At 40.0% G+C, this 24894-nt stretch overlaps 2 protein-coding genes across 6 annotated transcripts in view; one reads left to right on the top strand and one right to left on the bottom strand.

Annotated features, from left to right (window-relative positions):
* Nucleotides 1-5815, top strand: part of arhgef25a (Rho guanine nucleotide exchange factor (GEF) 25a) — a 38239-nt gene extending 32424 nt beyond the window's left edge. For all 5 annotated transcript variants that reach the window (XM_077718757.1, XM_077718751.1, XM_077718743.1 and 2 more), the window contains 9 exons: nucleotides 706-795; nucleotides 1146-1238; nucleotides 1513-1563; nucleotides 1648-1725; nucleotides 1840-2031; nucleotides 2413-2593; nucleotides 3351-3580; nucleotides 3675-3803; nucleotides 5386-5815. In XM_077718757.1, the coding sequence (XP_077574883.1) occupies nucleotides 706-795; nucleotides 1146-1238; nucleotides 1513-1563; nucleotides 1648-1725; nucleotides 1840-2031; nucleotides 2413-2593; nucleotides 3351-3580; nucleotides 3675-3803; nucleotides 5386-5502 (1161 nt within the window). In that variant the 3' untranslated portion in view covers nucleotides 5503-5815. The remainder of the gene's footprint in view (nucleotides 1-705; nucleotides 796-1145; nucleotides 1239-1512; nucleotides 1564-1647; nucleotides 1726-1839; nucleotides 2032-2412; nucleotides 2594-3350; nucleotides 3581-3674; nucleotides 3804-5385) is intronic.
* Nucleotides 5816-8944: 3129 nt separating this feature from the next.
* On the bottom strand, nucleotides 8945-11518 carry sp5l (Sp5 transcription factor-like). The gene is made up of 2 exons (XM_077718733.1): nucleotides 11231-11518; nucleotides 8945-10476 (listed from the first exon to the last, which is right to left on the bottom strand). Exons 1-2 carry the CDS (start codon nucleotides 11282-11284, stop codon nucleotides 9424-9426), a joined length of 1107 nt encoding a protein of 368 aa, XP_077574859.1. The 5' UTR covers nucleotides 11285-11518; the 3' UTR covers nucleotides 8945-9423.
* Between the last annotated feature and the right edge of the window lie 13376 nt (nucleotides 11519-24894).

Genomic DNA, 24894 nt, shown 5'->3' with positions numbered 1-24894 from the left:
ACATGTCCACAGAACAGACACTGACTAATCCGGCCAACTTTGCTTTGTCTGATAAAGATGAAGTCGACTCTCCATAGCACTTGAAACAAGTTGATGAGGCTCAGTAGGTGAGAAAAAAACAACTTGCGGTGGAGTGAAGAATCGTGCAACAAAATCTAAGCCTGGTGTAACACTGTGAAAACAAGCAAAAGGCGAACTAATCAAAAGCAGAAGATCCATTCTGCTTTTAGCAAGAGCTACGTCACCAAATGTGCGCACGCACCAGCAGCACTCGTGCAGTGTACTTACAAATGCAATAACTATCCAGGGCATGCAGTGTTACAAGATGTCCATATTCAAGCTGAGCAGCTCAACGGTTTCCAAGTAACAAACCTTGTTGCTATAGGTACAGCTTGGTGCTGCCCATGAGTGCTAAAAGGGCTCCGGTTACACACAAGGAAACATGGCTAAATTATACCTAACCTGCATGCAGGGTGTGTCTCTAGTGGACAGCCATACTTTTAAAAGCCTATTATTATAAAAGTGTAAGCTTAGTTGACTTCATTCCTCGGAAATATATAATAATCTCAAGACTCCGATTCTTTTTATTTTTTGTGCAATTCCGTGAAATAATTCAATTTATATCCCAGTGAAGTATTGTTCAGGTTGTACTTTTAGATAAGTTTCATTGCACTTTTGACCAAAACATATTTGTATGTCCTGCAGGAAAGGCGTCTGCATATGTATGTTGTGTACTGTCAGAACAAACCCAAGTCAGAGCACATTGTTTCAGAGTATATCGAAAGCTACTTCGAGGTGAGCATCTCACACTTTTGATTCATTGAATGACATTGATGGACGTTCAATTGATTTTGATTGGGAGAGGTTGGCAGCGAATGATTGCTGCCAAATCTCCGAGACAATATTAATCAGATGTCTAACCCTGTTCATGGCACTGAAACAAAACCATTCACAGCCATTGACAATGGGCTTTACAATTGTACAGCTTACTTAATAACAATAATTATCACATTGTACTGTTCAGTTTATGTGTTTCACTCAAGACAAACATTAAGAGTAACATTTGGTCCTGTATTTACTTTCATGCTGAATTTAATCACTTGTCCTATGGTCTTTTGTCTCATTGTTTTTTTTTATTGCTACAGGAGTTGCGTCAGCAGCTGGGTCACAGGTTGCAACTCAATGATCTACTTATCAAACCCGTCCAGCGGATCATGAAGTACCAGCTGCTGCTCAAGGTGAACAGTTCTAGGTTCTGATAAGATGTATCAATTTCCTAATGTTTCCCTTCATGTAAGCCAAACACTGCTTTTCAAATAAGCACATACTTAGTAGGTATTCCCACAATAGGCATGTTGTGAGCTATTTGTATTTTAGGAAGGATTTCCGAGTCTTTTGGTCGAAACCTGTAAATATAGTACAAATGAGAGCCACAAAGAGCATCCAATCTCTTAACCCCACAAATGGAAAAGCGTGTATTCTCTGGTGATCATGCTGTGTTTATTTGCCCAGGACTTCCTGAAGTATTACACTAAAGCTGGGATGGACACCGAGGAGTTAGAGGTAGGAGTTCTCCTGTGTGAAGTCTTAGCGTTGTCTTTGCTTTTCATCTCACGTTGCTCTTTATTTCTCTGTCTTTTTGAACAGAAAGCAGTAGAAGTCATGTGCTTTGTGCCAAAACGTTGCAATGACATGATGAATGTGGGTAGACTCCAAGGTTTTGAGGTAAGACCTGTGGATTTGGAACACAAGTCAAAAAACAACAACACACTCCTTGTGCTAACTATAGTACAACCACTTCCTCTTTTTGTTGCGTTGCCCCCCTGGTGCATCTACAAGGGGAAAATCACAGCCCAGGGGAAGCTACTCCAGCAGGACACCTTCACTGTTACTGAGCAGGACAGCAGCTTCCTATCCCGGGCCAAGGAAAGAAGGGTCTTCCTGTTTGAGCAACTGGTCATCTTCAGTGAGCCAATTGACAGGAAAAAGGGCTTCTCACTCCCAGGGTACATCTTTAAGAGTAGCATTAAGGTAATTGTCTGCAGAAGAAGCATTTCTATAGTCACAAGGTACAATCAAATCAACTTTATCTCTTATAGCCTTAATCACCAAAGAGAAAATCTATGAAAAGGAAGAGAAGCGGCAGTAAAACAAAGCCGAAATCTATATTTTAAAGGGTGCCCACGCCTGAATATTGAATGCTCTAGAATTTGCTGACTTATTTCTTTAAAGTACGCTCAGAGTCAGCAAAGTACCATTATGCTGTTAGTGTAAAGATGGGAGAGAAGATACGATAATACCACAAACTCCACAACATAGAAAACACTTTTCCGCTTAAACCCTTAAAAGCGCACCACAGGTACTCTAGATAAAAGTAAACATGATGAAGTCCACATGTGGAATGTGTTCCAGGTGAGCTGCCTGGGGGTGGAGCCCGCCGTGGAAGGTGATGACGCACGCTTTGTGTTGACATCGCGCAATCCTGATGGAAGTCTGGTACACTTCCAGTTACTGGCCTCCTCCCCAGAGACATGCAGAGCCTGGGTTAACGATGTTGTTCATATCTTGGAGACGCAACGCAACTTCCTCAACGGTGAGTATTAAACACCTACATCTATATTAAAGGTATAATGTATATATGAATAAACTGTTGACCGTGGCTAGGTATACCGGAATTGGATAGTTTATCCTCATGAGTTTTGTCCAGCTGACAATAAATTAGTGGTAGCTTCCATCCTGGACTGGTCACCAGCCCGGCACGCTCACATTCACAGTATGAACTTGCGGCTCGATTTGCTCTTTGTTCCACCCCAAAAACCTTTTTGATGAAAAGTGTGCTGAGTTGGGTTTCAAACTGGTACAGCGTCTACAGGGATGTGAAATCTTGGTATGTTGCACTGCACGGGCTGAGCTGAAAGTTGAAACACTCTACTTGTTGATCAATCTTCGTTCTCAACCTTACCCATGGCCACCAGCTGTCGGTTGTGACCAAAAGAACAAGATTGAAGACACAAATGGCTGAAATGAGTTTCATCTACAGCGGGAGAGTTTCAGTCAGTCATACGGAAGGGAACCATAGTAGAGCGACTGGTTCTTTGCGTTTTGAGTAGCTAGATGAAGAGGCAGGTGTCTAGTTGGGATTCTTCATCGTGGGTTGTCCTAGGTGACCCAGAACATTTTGGACAGAATGTTTCCCTGCTTTCCCGGGAATGTCTTGGCATCGTTGTGGAAAGGATTTACGAAATGAGCTGGAAAATTAGAAATTTGGGCTCCTGTGTGTCTGTGACTCATGAAATATGGATGGATCAGTCCTTTATAATCAAATGCCGATAATTGTGTGTTTTATTCAGCCCTACAGTCCCCTATCGAGTACCAACGACGAGAAAGCAAGTCTAATAGTTTGGGTCGCAGCATGAGACCCCCTGTGTCAACTGCCAGTGCCCTGAGGCCGCACTCGTCGGCGTCCATCGACCGCCACAAGATGCCCTCCCTCCATTCTCATAATACGTCTCTGCCTGCCCTTCATTTGCCCAGCCAAGGCCCGGCTCGTGGACCCAGTGAGACCTACTTACTGCATGATGTGGGTTTTTTCCTCCTGTATTTATCAATTTGCAGATGTTTCAGACCTATTGTATATGTAAATGCCCTCTCAAACATACAACTTTTATTTGCAGACTGTGGTGGTCCAACCATGCACTCCTGAGTCTATTTCTCCATCGCAAGTTCAACTGACATTGTCCAATTCTTCCTGCTATCCTACGGTTACAAACGGGCTGTACACGCCTGCCGCACAAACCACGCAGGTACGGCCATATTTTGCCTTTTACCAAAACATGAATTGATTAGGGAAAGGATTAAAGACACGTTTCCTGAAACTCAGTTAAAGCCTTGAATTATTTAGCGAATTGTCTTTGGTCCCACTCGCAAACTTTGAGCCAAATTCCATAGCTTGTGAATATGGCAAACTGAGAACATACTTATTCCATTTTCACACTGAGAAACTCCTCTTTTCTTAAAATTACAACAAAAAAAAATCACTGGCATTTTATCTTTAACTATTAAAACATGTTAATACACCTTTACTGAAGACCCAAGCCCAACTTTCAGATTCTAAACTACTAGGATGAATATCAACTTTCCAAAATGATAAATTCATAGCAAAACAAATGAATGAGCACATGGTTCATTTTGAACCCCGAATTGGGTGTGTCAAATTAATTTTGGTTGCCTCAAAGTTATGGTTGGGAAAACATACATGTTTGGTTGTTTCATACCTCCATCCCCCATCTCATTTTCTGAACCACGTTATCCTCATTAGGGTAGTGAGGGGTGCTGCACATTCACACCCATACCTAGGGGCAATTTAGAGTGTCCAATCACCCTACCATGCATGTTTTTTGGAATGCGGGAGGAAACTGGAGTACCCAGAGGAAACCCACACAGGCCCAGGGAGAATATGCAAACTCCACACAGTTGGACGTGATCCGGATTTGAACCCAAGACCCCAGAGCTGTGAGGCCAGCACGCTAACCACTTGCTCCACCAGGTCGCCCTTGTCTTATATAATAATGCCGTTTATATAAGTAGCCAAGAACCATGAATCCGATGCATCCGATTTGCATTTGCGGGCCCTTCATAATTACATAGTGGTCCAAGTCTGGCCCCCGCACCTTGAATTTGGCACCGTTGCCCGACATAAATTCACTCACTTGGACAGGAAGGGTAAAAAATACACAGAACAAAGACTGCGTGTGAGGCCAGACTATGTCTTGATTGGTTGTCATGGATACTCAGAGGGGAAAGCGGGTTTAAGAAAGCATTGACCATGACAATGGTGGAAATCGTGACAGAAAAAAAAGTCAGCTACACATAAACAACATATGTGAGCACTTGAAAGCAGCATTTGGGAGCAGCTGGACAGTCTCTTGAGACTTTTCACATCAGCATATGTCCTGAATATCAATTTTTAATCAAGTTACAAAGAGAACTTTAAATAACTTTCTTTTCTCAAACTTTTCAGCCTTTTTGTCAAACATTACAATCAGCAATTCTGCTTAACCGGTCAATAGTTGTCCACCGTGTTCTGATTTAGCTCAAGCTGGAATGGCTTCGTACATAACAACAGGAAGCAGACAGAGCCAGACGAGGAAGTGGGCAAGTGATGCCTATCAAAAGGAGATCATTTTTTCCCCATATGAGTCCTGGAGTGAAAGGGAGGAACTTCACATTGAGAGTGCAGACATTGCATTGCATTCTTTCACGTGTTCATTACGTACAGGAAAAAAGGCAATGAAGGTTAAACTCGTGCTGAAACATAATGTTGACTTGACTGTGTGTTATTGAAGTGTTTTATTGTTAGCGTGACTAATTCCGTACTCTCCTCAGAGAGCCGGCGATGGCTGCCGCAGGGGTCAAGATTGTGGAAGCCAGGCACCGTTTTCGGGTCCACTTTCCGGACGACGCCCGAGTAACTTGGCTCAGCTCGCTGAAGATGAACTATGATCTTTATCTTTCTCATGAAGGAGAACATATTGAGTGCGAGAATTCGGGAATTTGAAGAAACCTTTGAAGGAACTTTAAGCAGTACCTGTAAATATCTCTTTTCTTAAGAAAAAGAAAAACAAAGCAATTGCAAAAAGCAGGAATTTGCTGGAAAAAAAGGACAATCAGCGTTATGACAATTACTGCTTTTTACTTTATTGTGGGGTTTATAGTGTGGGGATCAAGTGGGTCTGACTATTAAATGTTCATTCCTAATTGGGGCGGTCACTGGAGTGTGCCTTTCAGCGCGTATGCAATGATGTATGGATGCTCTCCCCCCCCCCCCCCCCCCCCCCCCCCCCATGCATGAACGTGTGCAAGTTTCTGAGTAACTTCTTCCTGAACTATCCATTAATAATATACACCTGGCCATTCCTCAGATGACTGTTTAGTAGACAGGCTTAGGATACCCTTTCATTGTGACCATTCACACTAAATTCAAGAGTTGGTGTGAGAAGGAAAGAGAACACGGACATGGTTGCCTTCCATGAGGCCAAGTGTAAAGATTGAAGTGCACGGAACAAGTTCCCTGGTATACTCTGAAGACACATTTAGGTTATATTGTGCTTTTTGCTGGAAGATGTGAAGACCTCTGGAGGATGCCAAGCCTCTGGCACTGCTACAGTAGCAAGGATGTGTGTTTATTTGTTCACCTGCTAAATTCTATGGTGTACCTTTTTTTTTCTTTTTTTAAATGTGCTATTATTTTGCAATTTTTTTCAAACTCCACCCAAAGTTAAGAAGTGAATTTGTTTTTCCTGAGGACTGATACGTGTTTGTGATATCCAAAGATTAAAAACCTGTAACCAGTTGTTTACTGTTGTCCAACATCCCATGAATACTATACCATTTAACATTGATTAATATTATTAATTATTATTTAACATATGTTTCAAACGTTTTGAGGCATCTATACTGTTCTTATGTGATTTTCTGATGGCAGTAACACATTCTGCATTTTAATGTTTTCAATCTCTGCTTTATTATTATTATTATTTTGGGCTACAGGATTTGGAAGTACTTCTCCATAACAGTCTTTTATTTTAACAGATTTACCCTCATAGTTTGAGTACTTTGGCCTCCTCAGCCAATAACCACGCATTTTCTTCCAAGTTTTACCATGTGTGGATGCACACAAAGATGCTACTTCAGCTGTTCACTGGCGAGCAAAAAAAAGTAGAAGAGAGCCTCCTAGAGGTGATCTTTAGATGCATGAAAAAAATGAGGAGCACTTTTTGGCCAGTAGAGGATGATGAAGTTCATCCTCTCCAAATAGCCAGTATGCATGGCCCAATCATAATAGGCCAGGGGTGGGCAAACCAGTCCTCAATGGCCACTGTGGTTGCAGGTTTTTTTTTGTTCCAACCGAGCAGGTCACAGACAGTTTACCCAATGAGATTTCTGCAGAAAACAGGAAGCACCTGACTGCAATCCACTGATTGTACTTCTATGACACCAAAAAAAAAATCTTCTTTACAGGTTGGAACGAAAACTTGCAGCTACTATGGCCCTTTGTGGAATTGTTTGGCTATCCCTGTATTAGGCCCATTCACATTTATGATCAAGTTCTTCTGCATCAGTAAGAAGAACTAAGCTGAACTACAAATATGCAGCTGAATTAAGATTTTTGGTAAGAATACTGTGACTGCTTAGCACAGCACTGTTTTACAAATTTGTTAATGTTTTGGTTAAATGAATTGGCTAATTCAGATGTAGTTTATTAATCAAACTCTACTTTTTTTCCCCCTCTTAAGAATAAAATACAATTTAAAGTCCATTCCTGTTACTATGTGGACATGAAAAATATAATCATGAATTTTGAGCAGTCTATATTTAAAGGTAAAGGTTTAAATATTTTTTTATGTTGATGCCAATTATTTAGTGGTTTGTGCTTAAAATGTTTCATGTTTACACTACAACCTCAATGCAATCAAATATAAAGTTCTAAATTAAGAAAAGCAGCTCCAAATGCCTGTTCCAAATTTCCCGGTTAGTATTGTGTTCTTTTCTTTATGAATACTTTTTTGCTCTAAACATCTCGTTTTAAGATAATAGTTAAAAGTTTATTAAACCACATTAAATCCCCTTCCCCCAGTTTGGCTGATTTTGTTAAACAAAAAAAAAAAAGTAAGGTCCACAAACACACTGGATGTAGCACAGCCAAAATAAATGTAATGATGCAAAGAGCCTTTTGGGAATAAATTAATACAATTTTGTGGAGAAAATAATATGTAAATGTAGGTTGTAAATCTAGGTCGGTGCCATTATTGCTTTCTTTCAAATATGGATGTTGAAATGTATCTGGCACTTCAGTTGTCTGACCTCTGTTTGCCTGAATTTTGTTTAGTGTGAATATTTGTCCGTACACTATGTGCGATCAATCCTTTTGTCATCTTTCAGCACTTCATATCTAAACAAAACTTTAACTTTTTTTTTTTACCGCAAAACATGTATACGCAAATGACGCAACACACCTTTTTATAGCGGTGAAAAAAAGGAATATGCAATTGCCATAGAGCAAATCTTACAAATTTTTAACATTTAAATGATTTTAGGACTTTAGTTGGATGCAAGTTTTTTTCCCTACCTAAAAAATGAAAATCTGCTTCATTGCCTATAGTCATTTTATGTAAATGTTTAGAGTGCTAACATTTTTTAAGTGAAAAAATATGACATTATTGCTGGGTTATACGTCACAAGCCGTTTGCTTAAGTTAGCCTTGTTTTTCCCCTGAAATGGAGATCTGCTATGTTGTTGAAGCTCTTGATAAGAATACAGGCAAGGGTCTGGCGTCCCCCCTTGAAGAAGGTTCAAACAGAATTGAAACAAAGAGCAGGAACCCCTGGATGAGCAGACATCTGGTTGGCCGCTTTCTGAATAAAGGCCCATTCTGTGCTGTAAAGCGGAGCCTATCGTAACACGACTGTGATATACGGCGGCGGGTCGCGAGTGGGGGCGTAGGGTATTAACTTTCACAAGGGTGCAAAATCAAAGGGAGTTTCAGTCACCACCGAGGGGGTCTCACCAACAGGGGTCCCATTCACAGTGAATTCCTCGTCATTGCTCTCTGTGGCATCTGTTGACTCGGTCTTGTGCGTGGAGCGAAAGAAAACAGCCATTAAAAGGCCACATGACTGTGAACTTGATTGCAGAAGGCGCAACAAACACCCATCAATGGGTTGAGTGTTTACTCAGAGGTGCAAAGTTCTTTGAAGAGCCCACCATGTTGGGCTTTTTTTCACGGCAGCAGCACAATGGGACAGCGTTGCCATTCTGCCTCGGATGAAGTGATCACTTGCATGGATATTCAATGTTAGGGGCTTTGGAGGAGATTAAGAGAATGAAATGGTCGAATTAACCCGCTTTGCAAACGTATGAGAAGGCATGATTAAAGAAGCGTGTGGCCGTTCAACACGCAGATTTTTTTTATTCAAAAATTTTCAACATGCAGCCACTAACCCGAGTACATGGTTCACATTGATACATAATTTACAGTAAAATTGGAATGTTTTGCGTACAACTCCTGAAACAAAACTGAAAGATTGTCTATGTCCAAAATGATAAGCAAAAGCAACCAAATTAGAGCAAGTCTTCAAATGATTCACCAGGTCAGTGGACTTATCCATTTATCCTGGGCTTACTTGTATGGCTTACATTTAAATGCACAAAGGCATTGTCCTTTTTCCTCTTAAAATACAGTATCTAACAAACCAATAATGTGAACCCTTTTTCACCCGGTTTTTGACATAAAATAAACTTCAGCAGAAGTGTAAAATCCTTTTTCTCTTGGACAAAACAAGATGTGAGGCTGCCGCCTTGTGCAAACATGGCGTGAAGTCCTATTATAATCACTGTTTCGATTGTAAAGGTGGACAGCAGACGTTACTCTCGCTTAATGTTGGCCAGGAGAGCCTCTGAGCCTTGTGACGGCTGCTGTGCCGACCTGCTCTTCGGGGTCTGGTGGGTCTTGACATGCTTGGAGAGGTGGTCACTCCTCATGAACCTCTTGCCGCACTGCTGGCACCCGAAGCGCTTCTCGCCGGTGTGCGTACGCAGATGCCTCTGCAGCTCGTCCGAGCGCGTGAAGCTCTTGCCGCAGAAGAGCCAGTTACAGATGAAGGGCCTCTCGCCGGCGTGCCAGCGCAGGTGGGCCTTCAAGTGCGACGTCTTCTTGTAGACTTTGCCGCACTCGGGAACGTGGCAGATGTGCAGTCTCTTCTTGCCAAACTCCAATCCTCCACCGTTGGCTTGACAGTTGGGGCACTTGCAGCGCCTGCAGCGGCGTGTAGAGCTCAGCAGGCCTTTGGAACTCCCTTGCAGGAGGGCAGCTATCTGAGGTTGATGGCCTAACACCAGCTGCCTGCCCAAGGCAAAGGGATGGCCGGAGGGTGTGGCATTGCTTTGGGGAAGGCTCCACCATTGCTGGCCCTCGGCCGCGTGACCTCCGGCCAGGTGGTGTCTGGCTGAGGAGTTTTGGAGAAAGTTGGGGAAGTTTTGTCCCACGCCGCCGTGCTGCGGGTAGTAGGAGCCGTTAGCCTGCGGCTGTGAGGACAGCGCTTTGACGGGGGACAGTTCGAACGAGTAGGACGGCGTGGGCTCAGCCGGAGGCGTGAGGGGAAGCTCGTGGTGGTGGTGGTGATGGTGGTGAGCGTGATGGGGGTGATGGTGGTGCCCCAGGCCGGACTGCGTGTGTGTGGGAAACTGCACCTTGGGCACGGTGAAGGTCATTTGGTGCGTGCTGAGGGCCGCGCCGGGCGCCACCTCGTTGCTCCACAGCTGGAACATCCCCGATGCCGAGCTGACCGTCCCCTCGTAGGGGAACTGGGAGCTCTCGGAGCCCGGCGTGCCGCTCACCTGCCAGGCTTGGCTGCAGGTGGTGGCCAGGAAGGAAAGGGCGTTGGGGTGGCCTTCGGGTGAGGAGCTCGGCGTACGATCCTGAAAATGCAAAGAATGTAGTATGTCTGTTTCAGAAATTCAGCTCTTCCGTATAATTATATCTTATTAGTCAGCATAAAAATGGTTAGCGGCAAATGCAAGATTGTAACTTTATGCACCGATACAATCAATTTAGGAAATAAATTAAATTGACAAATTGTCATTTGAGATACTTTCCTAATCACTGAAGATACGTTAACTCAAAATTAATTTGTTGAATAAACACAGTTGCATGGTGTTTTGAAAAGTAAATATTTTTGCTTTGTATGTTCTAAATGTTTGAAATTAATCCGTCAGTGGTTGGTAAATTTTATTAATTGCACACTAATTGCATACTAAGATTGACTTTAATATCAATCACTTCTGCAGTTTTATTTTCTTAATATTCCAATATTTAATCGTTTCAACACAGTCACTCCATTCAGTAGACTGTAGTTAAATTTAAGTTAAAACCTAATACATAAAATTAATACAGCGATAACAGACTTTTCTTAATTAAAATCTAACTTGTCTAAATGTGACTTTGACACAATCATTAAAGTTAATAGAAATGAAGGAAAAAGTTACTAATTTCTCAGAAGATTGCAATTGAATAAATGTGCACTTGTAATAAAAAAAATCAACCGCAATTGACTGATTTATCCAGAATATTCTCAAAAACAGACAACTTTCTATCTAGAACTGCGGACGCTCATTGAATTTCCAGACAGTTTCCCCATCTTTTAACGTCACACAAGCGGGACTTACGACCTACCTGTAAAAAGGTGTGCAAAAAGTTGTCAGTCCTTTGTATGGTGAGCGCAGCCATGTGTCCTGGCGTCACTTCTCTCCTCGCAAATGTGACAATAATAAAGTCTCACCCGGTCCCGCACGATCGCTCTCGGCAAGAACCGCACCGGGCCAATCCCACGGCATTCAAACCCACGTCCACGCGCGTCAGTGGAAAGCTGGCTTTGCCGATCCACAGCGAGAAAAGGAGCACCAATCCAAATCCTTGCGAACAACTCCTGTGGAGGGGGAGCTGCTAGCCTCTCCCCTTTATAGAGGCAAAAGAGTGGCTCAATGGGGTTTCCACAATTATGCAGGAGAGCAAATCATTGCAGGGTGGGTGGGGGTTTGTAGTTTCAAGGGTTGGGTCACTCACTCATAATTTCACTTCACCCTAAAGTTGTCCCTCAACAACTGGGGCAGAGTTTGGGAACCTTTTTGACAGAGAGAGTCAAAAACAATCCATATTATCTACTGTTATTTCTTGAGAGCTATTCTCACAATTGAAAAGTCAAAATATACAAGTGTTTTTTTTCTTTTTTTGTCATTTCACCACTTTTAAAGTACAAAAGTTTCTGAATTCTTTTGACAACACTGTTATGCTGTTGCTAATCAATCAGTATCAATGAGATTATGGATGCAGAAGAGTAATGAAAAACATAATTATGATTACAGTGGTGCTAAGGGTAGTGTCAACGCTATGTGGCGCTCCTATTGGTGTGTTCGGGACGAGTGATTTCCATATTTTACCACAAGTTGGTGGAGAGCCATATGCACCCATTTAAAGAGCCACATCTGGCTCCTGAGCCATAGGTTCCCTTCCACTGATCTGGTAGGGACACCTTCCCCTTATTGGTATGAACCCTAACCCTGCGAGGAGATTGGGATTTACACTAAGAATAGTGTAGACCAGAGGTAAGGAATCCATGGCTCTCAAGCCATATGTGGCTCTTTTGATGGGTGCATACGGGTCTCTGCTAACCTGTAAGCTAAAATGTGGAAAGCGCTCATGAGAGAGCCGAGTCTCAAAGGCAACAATGGGTGTGTTGACTATGACGGCAACACTACCTTCCGTGCTGCTTAATTTTTTTTTTCATTGCTCTATTTTTCATCCATACACTCGTTATATAGCAATAGCGTAACATTTTTTGTTAATTGTTGGCTCTTCCTGTCAAAAAGGTTCCCGAGCTCTGGGGTATATATTGAAATCGCTAACACTCACCTAGATGAGAAAGAGGTGTCAAACATTCCCATTCGTCAGTTTTCTACCTTGAAAAAATCATTGTTTATGGTGTAAGTGAACTAGTAAAGAAAATGTTATTGTTTTTGGCCTGAAAGCTGTTTTTAACTAAGTAAGCGTGTGTTCTTTTGAAAATGAATTGCCGTTATTTTTTTCCAGTGGCACTAAATTTTCTTTCTCCACAGTTCAGCTACTTATTATGTTACTACTTGCACACAATTATCCGTATATTTTTTTAAAAAAAAACATTTATTTAAAGTAATGTTCAGTCATTCATTTTCTGAACCGCTTATCCTAACAAAGTTTGCAGGCTTTAAGCTGTTTTTTTTCATGTATTTTTTTTCATGTAAAAAATAAAAAATTAATGAGTAGTGAAACCTGAATCACATAGACGGGAGTTATACGCCCTGTTTTACCGAATGAGTTAGTGTGAAAATAAGTGGATGAATACAAGTTGCTTTTAGAGAAACCTCACACAACTTACTGTATCAAAGTTCTAACAGATTTACACTGAGGACCATAAAAATGCTTAGTCTGTTGAATGAAAACAAAAATGAAACAACATTCCTTACAGCAGCTTCGTCAAAATCTATTTTTAATACGAAAAGTACCGCTTCAACGTCATCGTGGGAATTTGAATAATAATACATATATTCAAAAAACACAACAGTCTCTGATGAGGATTTTGATACGAGAAAGTGCAAGGTTAGGTTTCCAGTCAGCAAATTAAGCCTCCATAAATTTCAGTAGCTAGCCTTTTTTTTGGATTAAAAACAAACATCCAAATTGCCTTCTTTTTTTTTTTTGGTTGTTGCTACTTGGCGTCTTAATGATAAACTTTATGTGGAATGGTTTTTACACTCACCCCCCTACAAAGCTAATTGATATAACTCAATCAAAGTGAGTTCTCACCAGTAGGTGACACATCAAATAGGCTGCTCTGTGTGACATTCTCACATTGGAGAGTTCAAGTGGAGGCCGCTTCAGATGTGCTCCATTAAATGCAGATTGAGGCTTAATCTCATTCTGTAAATCTGCTCACCATTACAATGTTAAGTGTTTAAATCCAGGCTGGGAACCCGCTTCTCATGTAAATTGGGAGCTCTGCATTTATCTGCTGCTCCTTGTTCCGCCGACTGTAATCCCTAAATAAACACACCTCACAGAGAAGGCAGCTCACTCGTATTACAATATAGTTAAATCAGAACACATTTTGTTGATCACATTTGGCACATGAGGCATGAGAAGAATCCAAGTAAAGATTACATGACGTTATTCTAATTCTTTTAATGTTCTTTATCGTTTGCTTTATAGCGCAAAAGTCACTAAGCTCATGTGTGTGTGACTTTTTCCTGTCATCTCCTGCACGAATATAAACTCAAATTTATTGATAACTTTGCGAACCATCACTCCTTTCAAATATCCTCCTACCTGTCACTCCATGGAAATTAATTGTTTATTTATGGTGAATTGTTATGTGATATCTCTGCATATTTCAGTTGTGGTAAACACATCTCAGAAAGAACCATGAAATCGATATTTTTTTAAAAACATTTTGATTGTTTCTGTTTTTAAACTTAACTTTTTACTTTTGGAGATTTTGCTTTTGAGATGAAATTGGTTGTTGAAGGACGTCCTTTTTTCTTCCAGGAAACTGAGATTTTATATAAAAGTTTGCCTCCTAATGATTTTTTATATAAAGAAAAATAACACTTACCAGAAGACACCCCCCAATCTGTTGTTAATTTCGTACTATTTGTTATTTTACGCTTAGTCCCTGTCAATGCATAATTTTAATCAGCGTAAAACTCACTGTATAAGACTCATTGTAAAATAACAAATTGTACTAAATTCATGACAATTTGGGGTGTCCTCTGCTCAATTAACTCAATTAATGTGATTATCGAAAGTCATGAACCTTAAAATAATTTATTAAAATAATTGTAATTGAAAAGACACTTAAGTTGTATTTATATGTAATAGTTCCCCTGATCCGTTCAGAAAAGCGAAAGCCCAAATGGATCTTCCCTGTACAATTGTATCGGTGCAATGCTAACAAAACTAATATAAAAAATGTCCTAAATGTTTATAGGCCATAAGGTGGCATGCTTCGTGAAGCTCACTACAACTATGATTCTATTGCACCACTGGAATCTATAAAAATGGCCAAACTCTGAATGCAAAAAGAAAGGCCGGTGGGTGAGGATGGATGACAGGAGGCAACAGTACTGTATGCGATCATGTCTCAGCTTTATTAGGGAGCAGAAGTTGTTAATTACCCCGACTCTTATTTCCTGTCCCCTCTCATCAACCCCCTCCTCCTCCTCCTCTCCAAATATCCCCCGCCACCCTCCGACACAGCCCCCCCCCCCACCCGCAACCCCAGCACGCTGCCTCCCAGATGAGTGGCTTTGAAGTGCAAAGTACTCTCTCCTCACTTTGAACTGCGAAAACAATGCTCATGTGGCTTTGCTTACCTTCTTCATGTTAGCTCATTTAAATAGACCTGGATACGGCTTCCACCGTTTTCAAGGGAAAACTCGCTTCGAGAGAAAGAGGTCCCCGTGCTCGCCGAACAGCTGCCGAGATGGCCGCTAATCAGGCCCGAGCTGTCTTGCATTTGGACGGCGCTCCAGCTGACTGCTGGGCGCCTGCACAAAAAGAAAAAAAAAAACCTGCTGTGTACTTCCATCCTGGAAAAGAAATGCTGCACGCTCATTTTCAATATAATTATATTAATGTAAAACAAATAAATCACAACCACTTCACAATAATGCTGTCATAGTTCTCTATTAGTGCAGAAACATGGAAGGGTTCACAACTAAATTTAACAAAAAAAAATAGTACTCATAAATTACCACTGAATCATGGATGTTTCATCTGGTTTTATTCCGATTTTTAAGTTATTGTCACTACCAAATATAACATTTTAAATCGTTGGCTCGGCACTGGCCAATCCAATCTAAATAGTACTATTGTTGAATTAGGAAAACAAGAATCTCTATCGATTTCTGACTGATGATAGTTGAGGTCAAAAGTTCATGTTGTTTGTTGCCATCTTTTCACATCCAGGGATCATTGTCTTGTGTCAGAGCTCCGACACCACTGATGTGATAGTTATCTCAAAAGCAAACATAAGAGTTTGTGTTGTCACACTCCCAACCAAGTGGGGCAGTGATAACAAAGAAGTGGGAAAAAGGTTGAATTGAAATTAAAGTAAAATAATTATCCAGCAAGTATCCACTCAAAGACACAAATCTGGTTAGAACTAAAAAACATTAGAGCATTTCTTAAAGGCAGCAATGACAATGTGGAAAGCACATTGAAGGAGACCTACAGAACACTTAATACGATTAAATACATTTGAATGATTATTAACAATTGATAAATACAGTATATATAATGAAAATGTCACCATTTGATGAAAAACCTTGCTGCTGACCATGACACAAAAATAATGATTTAGTCTATTGTAACCAATTTTTAAAGAAACACTATCAAGCAGAATAGAGAGAAGGAAAAACTAAATCAATATACTGTTACATTATGATTGAGTAATTCTGATGAAGACATCCATGGCGCTTTAAAATTATATTGTTGTACAACACGATTTGTATTCTTTTTGTTATCACAACTATGCGATAATTTATACACTATACTGTAATGGTGGTAATAGTATGGTTAATATAAAAATGAGGATTAAATGAGGGCCTTTTTAATATGGCCTGAAAAAATCTGTTTAAATAAGGGAATAAAACATGTTCCCATTAAATTGCCTAAAACGATTTTTGCAAAATGACATTTGGACTCAAATATTTCTTTCCCTCAGTTTTAGTACAGAGCAGACAAAATACAGTTTTTATATCAAAGAAGAAAACAAATCCAATTGAATGATTCCAAATAAAAGAAATATGAAGTATGAAGCAAACAGATAACAAAATGATTAAAAAAACTAACATGTTGTGCTCATTCTGATGTATTTGGTTGAAGATAATTAAAACTCTTCAAACTTGTCTAAAAACTTTGAATATTTGAGTGGCTTGTCAAGCTGTTTTTATCTTGCCTTCGGGGCAGGTTTATGTTTTAAAAGCTTCACCACTAAATTGTCCCAGCTGCCTCGACCATCTGCACTAGAAAAGGACAAGATCTGCACTGGAGAGCAGCCTTTGTGCTGGTGGCCATGTCAAAGAAGGCCACTTTACGGCATATCGCCAACTCAACGGCCCTCGTGTGACAAATGTGACCTAATAGCTGACAGACAGACGGACAGCGTGACGTTAAGTGTCCTGCTTCACCCGAAACCATTGAGCTACGGTACAAACTGTGCCATAATTAGCATGACACTCTGCTTCTTGAGGATGATGAGCTACATATACATCAACAGCTGGACTTTACAACGCAACAATTTGATACCTCAGTAAGGAGTCTGTTGCAGCTTCCTATTGAGCTCAAACTGTGTGTCTTTGAGACATATGCCAGCCAGACATTGAGCTTGAATGAGCTTTTTAAAAGGCATAAACAACTAGGGTCCAATCTTTCAACAATTCAATTATTATTATTTACTTTGACATACAAGCAAAAATCAAGCAGTGTACTTGTGTAATAACAATCAACTCTTCAGAATGAGCACAGGCATGATTGCAGAAGATAATCGACTATTTATAATGTATTTAAATATAACACTAGACTCCTTTTTGATGACCGTATTTTCATGACTATAAGGCGCACTGCATTATAAGGCGCACCCTCAATGAATTACATTTTTTTCATATATAAGGCGCACTGTATTATAAGGCACTCTGTCTATTTTGGAGAAAATTTAAGGCTTTTAAGTGCGCCTTATAGTCGTGAAAATACGGTAATTGCTATTGACTTCCAGGTATGAAGCAATCGCTACACAGTCACTTCCAGAGGCAGCCATTGTTGATGTTTTGGATTTTTTGGTATAAAATCTTGCAGTGGTAGAGGAGCTATATGATGGAAGATGTTGTGAACTAAGATGGCATCTGCATATTTAACAGTATTGTTTCAGTTCAGGTGTTTCTGTTTTTTTAATATCCGACAGTGGTGGTTTTTCATTTTTGGTTTTCAGTTTTTTCCATACAAAAGGCGCACTGGATTATAAGGCGCATTGTCTATTTTGGAGAAAATTTAAGACTTAAGTGCGCCTTATATTCGTGAAAATACGGTAGCTAAAAAGTACTGGCATTTGGAAATGTCTGAACATGGCTTTTTTTTACCCAGATCACTCAAATATTGGCGATAATTGAGTTCTGGTTTTCTTTTTTTCTATTAAAAAAGGGGTATTTCCGCTGAGATGCACATGATCAAAACATTGTCTTGATCTTTAAAACTCTCGTTTGAATGGCAAATATTCTCCGTGTATAAACCCGATTCAAAAGGAGTACATGAGTGCCAATTACCTATCCTTGAATATAAAATGCATTAGGATTACAATTATCATTAACTTTGTTTGGGTGGCAAAGATTAAATTCGGGGTCTATTATGCCCATGGTGCATCTTTTCCACGTTCCCGAAAACCTTTTGCCATGCCACCTGTCCCTTTATGGTATTAAAGCACTCTCTTACTCATTACCAAGGTCCCCATGCTCCTAATTATCTTCCATGTTGTATATTACTCTGCCAAATGTGTATTTCTTTCTAAGAAGACGAAAGAAAAACATGCTCCCCCGATTGCATACATCACAAACATCAGATGTTGCAACATTGAGGAGAGTAAATCATTCCCAATAATAATAATAATAATAATTACTGCACATTTGCACCAAAATCGTGTTACTTGCACTAATTGTCTGTGTCACATGCCTATTGGTACACTGTAGTGTAGATGGGATTTAAATCTTCAGATAGGCATTCTTTTTGAGCTTTAGATAGGTTTTATCCTGTGTATAGTTATTTTCTGTATTTATCACGGTTACACTTTTGAACCAGAGCTGCACAACAATTTCTTGTGTACAATTACAACAAAGTATTCTATTCTATTTCTCTCAAGATGTGATGACATAAGGTATACACGAAAGATTCAGATCAGTTGATGAATTATGATATTCTATGACTGAATTTATTGAGTACATAGTAAGCAAAGTTTCATCTGAACTCCAGAAGGAGTGATGGAAGTTTTATATATGCACCGTACGAAGTTAGTTGGACGGCTGGTGTATTTTATGTAAAAGTTTGGAGTCCTTAAATTAGGATTTCAAGTTCAGTCTACACATAGGGAAAATTGTACGAATCAGGTATATGCTACACGCCCAACCAGGTGTATAATAATTTATTTCCAGAGGAGGAAGTGACGTAGATTTTATGCATGCGCGTAAAAGCGAACTGTACGGATTAGGTATAGTGACATGAGCTAAATGTAACTGCTTGTGACTTCTTGTCTTTACGACGGCAATTCTGGAGGGTAAGATTGTCTCAACAGTCAAGTCAATTAAAGGTCGCAAATAGTTTGAATTTGAATCCTTTGATGTCATTGCGGGGTTCCCACGTCTCAGCGTGTGAGAGGCCCAAAACTACAATTGCTCCCTCATCTCTTGTCCATTAACATGAACATCCCCCCTGAAGCCCTACTATAAAATCTCCAGCCAGGCAGACAGGTCCCATCTCCACTTGTCAAAGAAAACTTTTATCAATACCAAGAGCACTTGAAGTTTGTTTGCATTTTGTTTTCCAGCACTCTTAACAACTTCAAAAGTCAGATCACAGGAGTATCTGATCAAAGCGCTTCATGGTTAGTTCTGGAAACACAGGAGTGCTACGCCACGCTTTGATACTCCACATCAATATTTCAATTCAACAATCACTTGACATGCACCCATGCTCCCAGAGACGGAAGACGAAAGGGAAGTGAGTGAACTTGCAAAAAAGAAACATATTGAAGATATCTTCACCTTCCCTTAAATCAAAAAACATTGCATAGCGGCCTCAACACACATTTTAATTCTCTACAATGTCTGAATTAGGATAGCCACGTCCCAAATATAACATTTACTTTTTGAAATTGATCCAAGAAATCAGGATAACCCAAAAAACTGACACGGTGAAACTCCAAAGTGTGAGCAGAGCATATGTTTCATGTTTTATCAAAGGCGAGCGGTGTATGGGCTCGACTGCGATAAAGACGAACACAGTCCATCTGGCGCACGTCACTTGCATGCAGCTTCATAATCATTTCATCATCTCGACAGGATACGACAAACGTCTGAAGGTTTCGCCACGTTTGATGTGAAAGACTGCATGTATACTTGTAGTCAATTGACCTGCAACGTGACTGACAGGGAAGCCTCCATAATGTTCAACTGTACTTTTTAAATGAGTGTGGAAAGAATCACGCAATCCCGACACTTGGTAGCACTTTATTTAAGCAGTCATTCAGTGCATATTTCCAAGCATTTTAGATGAAACGTAAGTCGTAAGTAAACTCTTTTATGTTTAATTATTTTCCAAAGAAGAAAGGGCACAAAACACTGTAAGGTCATGAAAATTCATTCACATTCATCAGTTTCATGACTCACCCTTAACCCTTTAAGATTCGGCCCTATTTTGTCCGATTTTACATGCCTTTGATGTTTCCTTTATATTTCAAAGAAAGGCTTGTCAACAATAGTCTGGTTTGACCCTGTTGTCAGGACAATAAACAATTTTGTTTGTCACACTTTTCCTAAAGACAACCAAACAACTTCATGGAAACTGTTTTCAAGTTTGTTAGTGTTTATTCAAATTGTAAATAAGACTGAATTGTTTTATATTTGCTAACACAACAGAAACACCAGATCATTGATGTTTTTGACCTCATACTATGGTCAAAACATGTAATCAGTAATTCATGAATTTTCTGCGATGAAGCCAACAACACATGTTCCTGCCAAAAATTAACGATTAAAAGCGCATCCAAAGTAGATGTGATTAATGCCACAGAGTATTGAGGTAAATATCAATATCTATTAATTCACAGGGAAGATTTTCTGATAGGTTTGAGGAACCAACAAAAAATGCTTTTTTAAAATATATTTATTCACTTAGTAATGTCGGAATGAGATGGAGACAAATATAAATGTTGGACTTCAGAGGTGTTAATCATTTAAAATGATTAACCTCAATGGTGTCATTGTAGATAGCGGTTATTGCACACCAGCCCTTTTCGCAAGAGCTTTAAATTATGTTCATGCAATTCGCCAGTCAGGCATTGAAAATTGATGACAACTAATTTATCGAGAAATAACGGAATTGTTTATTCATGGCGGTTGCTGTGTAAATTCCCTAAAACCATGAATTCCCTACAATTGCTTGTCAGTGCATTACCACAAGGAATGAATAATAGAAAAAGCCAACGCAGAGACAAAAAACGAACAACGGGATTATCAATCATAAAGCGTCTCTATACACATTCAGACAGAGATGAACAAAGGTAAATAATGAGCCCTTAACGCTTGACGATACCATTTACAGCCATCAAGTTAATGTGGGTATTGTAGTATCTGGGGAGCGCTACCAATTGATCTTATAGCTTTGTTCTTTGGCACTGGGCGACGGGACAGGAGCACCTGTCATTGGGATTCAATCTGCTCCTGAATGCAACTGAGGCACATAGGCATTTACCAGAAATGGCGTCCCTATTTTTTTCACATTTATGACTTAATTAATCACATTTCTTTGATGAATTCATATTAATTCATTTCTCCGAGCCGCTTACTTTCACAAGGGTAAAAAAAAAAAAACGTTACAACTTTCTGAATCATCAGCAACAACTGGGCAACTTCTGCATTCCTATCTATGGTCATTAAAATATTAATATTTACACATTAATGTATTTATTTTAATATGTTATAATTTCATCAATTTTCCTGTTAAATTAGGTTAGGTTTAAACAATAAATAAAAACAGAAAAGCAACAAAAATACAAAACAAGCAAGAGCGGACCGAGAGCTACCGCTACCGGCTGCCACTTGAGCGGTGCCATCTTGGTTGCAGTAGCAAAAACATACAGACACAAGAAAAGATAAAACTGGAACCACACAAGTCTTCCACAAGATGGGGAACTTCTCAGACTGGGACCGAGGTTGAAAATATGGATAGTCACTCTTCCAAGCTTATCTGCACATCTCCCTCAGTAGTCTGCATCTGAAGAATCAACAGTGGCAGAGTAGAACCCCTCATCTCCATTTCCGGCCCGGTAAGCGCCGACAGATCTTCCATCTTATCGGAGAGGGATCTCACTTTCCCCATAATAATAGATGAAATGGTTGGTCTGAAGCGTTGTTTCTTCTCCCAGCACTTGTACAGCTCCGGATTTCCAGCGGCATTGAGGTGTTGCTCCTTCTGCTGCCTATTTTTCACAGCTACTCATACTTCACATGTATATGACAGCGTAGGCATGGCTGAATGGTTCCAATAAAGAAATAGCAGAAAGAAACCAGACTAGAAAGTTGTACAAAGTAAAGTAATAAGGAATGTATTAAAAATATTTAAATGTAATAAAAAGATAGAAAGGCTGTAAAATATAAAAAACAAATAAACGTGGACAAAGCTAATGCACCGGCTGCCGTCTGACGGCACCATCTTGGGAAAAAATAAATAGATAAATAAACATCAATTAACACCTTTTGCCCATACATAGCTGGGATAGACTCCACCACCCAGCCGACCCTCGTGAGGATAAGCGGTTCGGAAAATGGATGAATTATCCATTCTTATTTTGTCCTGTTCATCTGCTTAAGCCCATACAACAAGACAGTCTTAAAAAGCCTGGAACACTTTTAATGTGCAACATTACTACCACTTGTACTTGTTTATATTATGTTGTTTATTTCATGAATGCAGCTGGACAGAAATAAACCTGGAAGGATATAGGTAAAGAAGGGAGAGTCATACAAAAACAAATTTAATATAACACAGTACACAGGGAATTGGCCTTTTATGTGCTGTTGATGGCTTTGAGTTAGTGTATCTTCTCAAAATAAATTCTAGGACATTTAATCCATTCCTTTAATAGCTAATAAAACTCCTCTTCCTTGAAGTTGACGAACAGGAAAATCATAGGAGGCCAAACCTGAAATATAATTCATATTGCATGTGATGCCCCCCAACATGCCATCTGTCTAGGGAGCCAGAATTGGGCATGCTACAACAAGATCTCGTGGCAAGACTCCAGCGAAAATTGGGCACGCTAAGCAAGCTGCAAGGGGCTGCGCTGGCGGAGGTGTGTCACCCCGATTTATTTGTAAACGCCGGCCTGTGATGCCACTCGGCATTAAGCTCCTCCGTCAGCTCGAGCTGCGTAATGTGAGAGGAAGTGTCATCCTGTCAGACCCGTGCCACGGATCAGCACGCTGTTTGTGTATGTGTGCGTGAGGAACCCAGTCGTGCTCCACAGAGGAGGGTGCAAATGACACGGAGGCTCTTTCATCTAATCCTTGTGGTGCACATTTGCACCTCACTAAGTTGAACTGATGACTACTGATCAAATACTCATAGTTGGAAGAAGGGGAGGAAATCACAAAGATTGCTATTTTCTCTTCAACCTGCAAAAAGAATTCTTGATGATGTTCTGAGAACTTTAACTTCTTTACACCTACCCCCACAGAGGTACGAGACAAAATTAGCTGCATTTCTTTGCAATTGGTTGAAATTTTAAGATAAACTTCATCGAGGCAACTTGAGGAGGAAACTTCCAGCAGGCCTTGTGTCAACGTCATTCAGACAAATGAAGGGTGACAGGCCGAGCTTTGCGTCGTCACAGTCGGCTCCTCTGCGGGACTCGTTCCACAGCTGAACAGAAGGCTGCGCTTTGCAAAACAAACCAACAAACAGGCAACATGAAGAAGAGTGTGATGAAAGAGTAAACAACATGGTCTGTGGCACCTCCAAGTAGGTTAACAGTTTGACATGTCAAATCCGAAGCTGCCGATGACGGAGAAAGACACAGAGTCCGTTTGATTGCTCAGCGTTCCCAGTTTATATCGATGGGATGTCTATCGCTATCAAAGGCATGAAAAAAATGACCACTCACTGTTATAAATCTGGGTTTTTGTTGCCAGTCTAATATTCAAAAGGCTCATCCTGTGCAGTAATTTTTCTTAAAGGAGGCATTCGAATTGTATGGATTGCACAATAAAACTGGCCAGCCATTGTTTTTACATTTAAACTCTGCCACCAGTTTTTTTTTCCAATATGCTATAATATTAATGGAATTGATTTTTAATAATAAATTATTCATAATTTTTTTTGTATTCTTGAATTAATGCTGTTTTACACCGATCATTCATGTTTTCACCCAATACCAGTTTATCTTTTCAATCCTTTTACGTAAAGCTATTTTTTAATCATTGTTTTTCATTTATTGGATCAGTTTGGCAGCAGTGAAGTACAGCACATGCAACATTGTGTTAGGGTGGTGGTCTGGCACGAGAAATAAGGGATGGAACCAAGTGCATGGAAACACAAGGCAAAAATGGTAGGAATTGTGAATTAAAATGTACGTATTGAACATGAATCTGTTCTCACTCCAAAACCCCTATTGGGTGACGGCAAAAGAAAATTGGAATGCCGAAGCTTGTATCACTCGGATGAATAACTGTGTTTCGACTGTGTCAGAACTTAAATCAATGGACAGTTGTCACGAGTGATGACAGATGAAGCGCCATTTCTCTTTTGGGGGGATGGCCACTGGGTCCCGTCGCTCATCATGGCGCAACCTCAAACAGGACAATTATGTGTCCCCTCTTTTTGTAATACAACAGGTTGGCAATGTTGAAGCAAGGCACTATTTTATCTCAACATCTAAACAAATGAGTTATTCTCTGTTGTCAATATGACAGGAAATTATGGTGTTTAATGAAGTTGCTAGAATAAAATAAAGAACACTAAGGATATAGTTGCTGGGATTTTTTTCATTTATATAATTTATGCAAATTTGGTTTGTACATTTAAACCCATAAATGTTCTGGATTCTGACATTGCCCTTTGCAAGACGAATGGATTGACAAAATAAAAATGCTCGCAACAAATAAAGTTTACCTTATTCTACATACCATAGATAGGCCTATACGTCCCCTTCCAAGGTGTATACGGTTTAGGATCATTTTCTCATGTAATGGACAAAGTATCTTGGCATCACTGCATAATCTTGTTATCATATAGAAACGTTGATTGATGTGAAATGTGCTTTGTCTTTCCTCATAAATGCCACAAAATGTGTAAACGGCCACAATTACACGGCCCAGTTGATCTTGGATTGACCGAAACGTAACCTTCAGCACATTGGATATTCAAGCTGAAATGCTTTAAAACCAAAACAATAAAAAAAACTATTGCAAGCCAATCTATTCATGTTGCTGAACTAATTGTAAAGCAAAGGATTCAAAAGCAGATGTTGCATTTCAAAGCAGTTG

The sequence above is a fragment of the Stigmatopora nigra genome, chromosome 1 (genome assembly GCF_051989575.1).
Source record: "Stigmatopora nigra isolate UIUO_SnigA chromosome 1, RoL_Snig_1.1, whole genome shotgun sequence".
Lineage (NCBI taxonomy): Eukaryota > Metazoa > Chordata > Actinopteri > Syngnathiformes > Syngnathidae > Stigmatopora > Stigmatopora nigra.
This window is presented reverse-complemented; position numbering and strand designations above follow the sequence as displayed.